General features: G+C 40.1%; 1 protein-coding gene across 1 annotated transcript in view; it reads right to left on the bottom strand.

Annotated features, from left to right (window-relative positions):
- Positions 1–1,011: 1,011 nt before the first annotated feature.
- METAP1 (methionyl aminopeptidase 1) overlaps positions 1,012–7,763 on the bottom strand; it is a 52,549-nt gene continuing 45,797 nt past the window's right edge. Inside the window, exons 10-11 of the mRNA XM_032460307.1 lie at positions 4,384–4,449; positions 1,012–2,696 (exon numbers count right to left, since the gene is read on the bottom strand). Coding sequence (XP_032316198.1) covers positions 2,539–2,696; positions 4,384–4,449 — 224 coding nt within the window. The 3' untranslated portion in view covers positions 1,012–2,538. The remainder of the gene's footprint in view (positions 2,697–4,383; positions 4,450–7,763) is intronic.

The following is a 7,763-nucleotide window of genomic DNA, read 5'->3' as shown; positions in this document are numbered from 1 at the left end:
AAGTGCTCATAGAGAGATGCTACAGTAACAACTATAGAATATAGGGGAAGGATATATGGTAATTTCTCTGTACTAGACTTCCAACTTTTCTATAAATGTGAAAATTTTCAAAATCCAAAGTTGGAAGATTAAAAAAAAAAAGGCCAGAAATAGCTTACAGATACCATGAGGGTACATTTGGGGGCATTAGCAAAGTGGAGCATCCCACTCTCAAATTTAACCAAACCCAACGAAAAGCCAGAAGTGACAGGACAAACTGAGGAATCAAGCTAAGATGGCAAACTCCTAAATATCCGCTTCCTAGTAATTAGACATGTAGATGGCAAGTAATATAAAGGTGTTGGTGAATGGGTACTAATGTACTTTAATCCATTCTATCAACAAGAAATAAAATGAAGATAAACGGCCAACATGTTTCCCTTCTACATTATTCCAAGGGGGATGGAGGACTGGCAGGAAACAAGGGGGGGGGGGTTAAGTTAATTCCAAAAAGTTAATACACTGACATTTTGAAAAGTTGGCAGAATGATGAAAATACCCTAGATGTTTTCTCATCTAAATCTAGTAAACATCTGTAATTAGATACATACAATTAGACTGGAGCCCATATTGTTTTAAAATCTCCCAAACCAAGAAAAGCATCTTTACCCGTGTGCTGGTTTTTACCTTTTAACAACCAAAAAACCTATCCCACCAAGATTTTTTTCCTTGAGCTTATCTTCTAATGATAGACACTGAATACGCCCACAATTAATCCATTATCAGTACATAAAATGCTGTCCTAAATATTGAGCAATCTGTCTTAAATGAACTCAAAAATATGGATGCATCTCAAATCCTGCTAGAAGACTGCCAAACTAAACACAGTGCCGAAATTTTTATGCAGCCATTAAACTTTAAAAAGTATTCTTGCTCTAATAGTTACGAGTTTATTTAAGATTGGAACAGCCACCCCATTCCCACCACTTCCCTCTGAAATCCCAAATAAATGCAGCAAAGTTAATGACTACATGGTGGGATAATCATTCAAACTTTTTAATCTCCCTTTACACATTATATTAACATTCATATTGCAAGGCATTCCATTCACAAATATTACAGTTTGATAAAAAACTTCACACACATACCCCCAAAAGTCTATACCGGATTCAGTCACTTTACTAAATCATTAAAATAATAAAAGTAATGAAAACATCATCATAATTCCTTTAAAGCAATAAAGGTCTGAGGCACTCTGGGAAAGATGTTCTTGTACAAGTGGAACATGTCAGTGGTATCAAATTATCTTACAATAAAGTTACCAGATACTCGGTAATCAAGTACACTACGTGATGACGATGACTTTGATCTGATATATCTTCACTGGATACACTACCATCTGGGCTGAACTACTGAAAAGAATACAGATATTGGGCAGCTGAGGTCATCTTTAATGAGGTTCCCAACTATGTAAAGGTGAAGTGTGTTTTCAGGACACCGAGGACAGCTGCATCCCTCCCGAGGGAGCAGTCCAGTCTCCTAGGCAGTTCCTTGCTCATCACCACCAGGTTTACTAAGTGTTAGAATTACAGCCCACCTGACTCACTCTGCTCACTGCTGGTGAGATTTCGAACCATCTTTCCCCATCAACCTCCACAGTGCAACCTCTACCCTTCTCTGAATATTTCCACTGTGTGCCCTTGAAATAAGACGGAGGAAGGGAGCATTTTTTCCTCCCATTGTGACCAACGGAGGTCTGAAACAGCAATGTATTACAAAAATCTCATGCTCTGCAACAGCCAGCTACCACTTGGGGCATGGCTATTTTTGCCATAAACTAAATTTTGAAAAACCTGATAACCTTTTTCCAAAGTGAATTCTGACACATCCATTCACTGACACAGAGTCCACATTGGAGACAAAGTCTCACTGACCGAGCGCTTCCTTATACACAACTGCAAGGGTAATTAGCAGGAGGAGCTGGGAGGCCAATTTCCAACTGGGAATTAAATCACTGCAAACTATGGGTCCATTTATGACAGCACATAACCTGTCAGAGCAGAATCAACACAAACCCCAGGTCACATAGTGTTCGGTAATTACATATACGAAATTTAAAATGTACACATATATATTTCCATACATATATAATAAAAAAAATCTGGAGCAACATATGTTGCTAAAGTTTCAAGGATTCTCATCTCCAACATTCACCTGGAAAGCAGCTGGCTCCTGATGGCCCAGTGGTGGCAGTGATAAAAGCAACTAGAAAGAAGCAGGTTTAAGTAAAAGTGCTCAAAGGGCAGAGGAGGAAACGGGGGTGCAGAGATATTTTTGTGGGGAGAAGAGAGCATTGAAAGGAGTTGAGAAATGTTTCCTTTATTCTTCTTGGCTTGACAAGTTCTTGAGGACACACATCAAATGCTGTAGTCCTTCCTTATCTATAGGCAAAACAAAACAAGTAATAAAAAATTTCCTCTTCCATTCTGTACTCTCAATAAAATGCATGGTACAGCCAGAAGGTATCACTGAGATGTGCCATCGCAGGAGAAATTAAAATTAGGACATGAAGTGAGGCCGCGTGCTATCGAGCCGCCGGGTTAGGATTTCACAGCCAGTGTCCGTGACCAGCAAGGTGTGCTCGAACTGAGCAGACCGCTTTCCATCTCTCGTCACCGCTGTCCAACCGTCTGGCCAGGTTTCGTCCTGCCATCCACCTTAAATGAACAAACACACACAATTTCTGAATTCTATCACTCAGGTCGTTTTCCAAATAATCTCCCTAGGTAAGTGTATTGGCTTGTACGCCTGTATCCTTGGATACTTTAGAGAACTGATTTTAAAATTCACTATTAATTTTGTTTAATTCACCATTAAGATTCCTATTTACACTTTAATTGTTTAAGCTAAAGCCTTTCCAACTTCATTTTGGTCTTTAGCCCAACAAAGTAATAACAATGTTTAAATTTCTGCAGGTGTGTGATGACTTAACATTTTTTATACTTTCCAAATACTAAATCAAGATGGCATTTCCAAAATAAAGGCACTTGGTTTCATTTTAGGAAACATACTGATACCACTCATTACCGAACTACCAGTAAAAATTGAATTAATGAATTTAAAAGCTCTCTCCTGGTATAAATGGCATCTCACTAGATTGTAGCCAATTTATATTGTGAAAGAAATAGTGTAACTTTTTATACTTTTATTATAGCATTTAATTCCTGATATAATTATTAAATGGCAGGCACACAGATGGGAGAAAAGTTTATACTTTGAAACTTTTGTAGATCACACCTCTGTAACCAGAAAGAGGGCAGAGAAAGAAACAAAGATTGATGAGAAATTTAAAAAGGAGGTTAGAGAGGAAATGAAGGGATAGTGAAAGAAGCTGGGAAACAACGAAAGAGAAAGAGAGACTGAGGAGTGGGGCGGGCAGGGGAGGCACTGGTACAATGACAAAGTTCTGTAATTCCAGATGCTGCTACCAAAATGTGTTCACAGAGACTTTCCTGTCTCCAAATTAGATGTCCAAAAACTCACTAGTCTTCATTCTAGGTAATCTTTATCAAAGATTAGGTCTCACTGGCTCACACAAATCCCAGAATGTAAAGTCTGCAGTGAAGTAACCTACTTTTGCAATATTAAATCCCAGTCTAAAAAGAAAACATGAAGTGGCTTAGAGAAAGCTAACTCACGCTTTGTCAAACATCTAAAGATGCGTAAATGGATATTTTTCAATGTAACAAATGACCTTTTACAAATGGATTTAAGGCAACACTTAAATTTTATAGTGATCTGCTAAACCAGATTGCCCCGGTGGTGGTGTGACGCCACCTGCCGGCATGAGTGCAGACCCTGAAGGACACAGCTCGCCAGCTCAGAGTCCCACAAATTCTGCCCTGTTAACAAGCTAAGGGACTCTGGGCAAGTTACTCAGCCTCTTCAAACATCAGTTTGCTCTCCTGTATAATGGGGATAGCACCTACCTCGTAAGTTGTGTAGAATTAAATTACATAACTGTGTCAGCATCAAAACGAGTTGGCTCTACCTTCATTTTTCCTCTTCTCCCCCACCCCCCACCAAGTCAAGCAAGAATTTCTACACAGGCTTGTCAGAGGCACCTAATTATCACAACGCACCCTTTGGCAGGATCTTTAGGAAAGGAGACCAAGATTCGAGCACTTCAGCATCTACTGACAGCAGGAGATTACTGTGTAGAAGCACTGCTTTCTTCCAACCCTTACCATTTTCAAGTCTACATGATACTGAGCCAAGTTCAAGACAGGACAGGGAGTGGAAATGAAGCAAAAAGAAAGTAGAGCAGACTGCTAATCTGATCATGAGTAACCAGAAGTAAAGAATAATTTAATTAAAGAATGTCACAGCAGCCTCTTTTCTCACCTTCACAAATCATTGGCTCAATTGTAAATACGTGGCCGGCCTTCATCACTCCAACTGCTTTATTTTCTGAAATTAAAGAAAAAAATCCTACAGTATACTGTTAAACAGCTCCCTGGAAAAAAGTGCACAACTTATATTCCCATGTGTGATTCATAAATTAATTACTTTCTCCTCTCCTGATTCCCTTTTCTTAAAGTAGATCATTCAACAAACAGGGGTTTTACTGATAAGCATCCATTCTCGGGCAGATATTGTCCTTGGTATATTTCATTTTGCTTATGTTTTTTCTAGGAAAATACAGAGATGCCCATGGGCTGGATTTTAGACGTGCGTACCACTTCTATAAAAAGAAAGGAGCCCCTTTGTTGTAGCAGATTCAGAATTGCAATCATGGAACCAAGCAAAGCTCCAGGACTCATCCAGGTATGACAGTTTAAAGGAGAACAAGATACTTCAGATTATGCCACAAGTCTCCCACCTCTGGGTGGGTGGGGGTGCAGCTGGGGGTGTGGGTAGGGGCAAAACAACCACACCATTTTCATAAAGTTTTGTAAATTGTCTCATCTTCAGAGGAGACCAAAGCCTCTGCACACCAACCTATTTTTTTTTTAATGCTAACAAGATTATTCCTCTTTGTTTGGTAACAAAAATTCCCCTTCTCCCTCGAAATACTTCTTTGGAGTTTTTTGTCCAAGTTCACTAATATGAAAATATTTTTCATCATGAGAAACACTTCTATGAATTAATGTGTCCAGACCAGCCATCTCCCCAAAAAGGCCAAAATTTGTAAGCAGGGATAGACCTTTTCAGACAAACTTAGACAAAAACGGAGAACCAGTTAAAATTTCAAACTAAAAACCAAGAACGGGTAAGAGCGTCAGTAAACGAGTGCCCGCACTTGCTCGGCCTGACCACCAGGTGGCAAAAGTACCAGCTTCCAGGTTTTCTTGGTAAGGCTGCAAGTCTCCGTGATGGCAACTCTAATGAGTGACAAGTGTCCACTGAGGTTGAATCTACCAAACGCTGCTCTGTCTGGGTGTGGTCCAACCTCACCCTCACATTTACATACCTGCACAGCTTTCCTTGTGAATAGCTATCATGTACCTTTCCACTATCTCAGGTATTGCCAAAATGCATTTATTCTACAGATTCCAAAACAGAGGTTTCTAAAGTGTTACAAAAATCTGAGGACAAAAACAACTTTGACTTTTTACTTCCAATCTCATGAACTTTCTCTCCAAATGACATGCAGTTTACTACACATAAAGACTTGGTCATATTCCCTCGCGGATGTTAAAAGGAAAATGTCAAGGGAGTCAATGTGGTGTCATGGAAAGAAAAAAAAAAGGATAGAGGAATCAGGGGCTGTGCTGGCCAGCACAACAGCAGCTGGGTGTGTGCGGCTACTGAGCACCTGAGAAGTGGCGAGTCAGAACAAGATGGGCTGCGCTGTGAAAACTATGACTGTTTCAAAGACAAAGGGGGCACATAATACACCTCAGCAGTTTTCACACTGATTAAATGTGGAAACGCTAAGATTTTAAATGTAATGGACTAAGTAAAATATAAAATGAACTTCACATATTTCTTTTCACTTTCTGAATATGACCACTATAAATTTTAATATTACATATGTGCCTCGTAATATATTTCCACTGGACAGCACTGTCACAGAAAATCCAAGTTCCACTCCTGTTTCTGCCACTGGTTCATAGTTCTAGAAAAGTTACAACTTCCACTCGTCTCAAGGTTTCAGCCTCAACATACCTCACTCAACATGTACATTATCTGATGACACTACAGCAGATCTATTGCTAAGTACTTTTACAAAAATGTGTACCTGCTCTGCCACCTCCCCCAGAGAGTCACCATGATACACATTCTAAAGGTACAAGAGTATCATCATTACTTTCCCACCATAATGACATATATAAAGAAACAAAACAAACTCTCATCTAACAAGGACTTCCCTTACACAGAAGGGGTGGAGGGAAGTTACACAACAATTTCCTGGTCCTGCCCTCGGCTAGTTAGGAATATGGAGTTACCAGCCAAAGCAGGGATCATTTACATTTCAAAAGACCTCTGTCATACAAAGGCTCTCTTAGCAGCTACCTTTAACACTTCCCTAAAGGAAGCACAACATAGTATAATTTATCTAAACCCGATTAACACTTGGCTTTTCATAAACACATCAAATGGGTGAAATGAAGTATACTTGGTCCTTGCTTCTTTCTTCAGAATTGTTATATTTCTAATTAAATAGTTTACCACGTTCATCAAATTGTGCATGTGAAACGAGTAGTTTACTGTACAGGAACCATACCACAATATGGCATTAAAAATTTTTTTTAATAGTTTAACACGAAACTCAAGTGGCATCTCTTGTGTATCTCAGTTGTATCTCATCATCACTGACCCATATCTCCTTCGTCCATAAATTCTATCTCCTTCAAAGTCTCTCTTTATCTAATCCATACCTAACCCTGAGTTTGTCACCTGTGCGAGTAAGGGGCTTTTCTTCATCCCCTCCCTGCCGACTCTCTTTACACACACACACACACACACACACACGTGAGCACATATGCTCAGAATAGCGACTTCCTTTCTGTGAAAGGGGATGAATGTCAGGTGATCACAGGACTTACCAGGAAGAAATAAGGTCAGCTACTTATTTTCTGTTGCTAGCTTTTATTTCAAGCTCAATTCCAGCTGAAACAAAAAGGACTGTGTGGCCTGCTAATAAACGCTTACTGATACATGTCAAACGCCGTGCTTTGAGCGACTCCTCTAGCTGCCCCTGTTGAGAGGTTTCTCACTCCGCTCCCTTTCTCTTCACAACTACTGACAACCTGGAGTTTACTACCTCACAGCTGGGTTCCGGCAGCAACTGTGCACTGGGCTGACCAGCTCACACCTGCAGTACGTTCTAGACACCAATGCCAAAGTTATCTTCCCAAAATAGCAACTTAATCTTGCCATTCTTCTGCCAAAAAGTGTTCTGCAAATCCCTACAAATGAAGTCAAATATCCTCAGCCTGGCACTGCCTATTTCTAGTTCTTTACACATAATTCTCAGCCCAAGCTTATCTTGTCTCTGTTCGGTCTCAACGTGAAGCACCTATTCTAGTCATGCTTCCCCACGGCCTGGAATGCTCTTCCTCATCTTCTCCAGCAAACCAAAATCTCATTCTCTCTCTATTTCTCTCACAAGACCCAGCACCAAACTGCTTCAGTCCTTACGAGGCAGTACAGCAGAAAAGACTGACTTGAGAAAACCACAGAACCCAAGTAGCAACCCTGGCCCTGGCACTGACTGGCTAATTTGTGACACCTTGGATAAATAAATCACTGCCCTAAGCACCGAATCTGACTCTTAA

The sequence above is a fragment of the Camelus ferus genome, chromosome 2 (genome assembly GCF_009834535.1).
Source record: "Camelus ferus isolate YT-003-E chromosome 2, BCGSAC_Cfer_1.0, whole genome shotgun sequence".
NCBI classification, from domain to species: domain Eukaryota; kingdom Metazoa; phylum Chordata; class Mammalia; order Artiodactyla; family Camelidae; genus Camelus; species Camelus ferus.
This window is presented reverse-complemented; position numbering and strand designations above follow the sequence as displayed.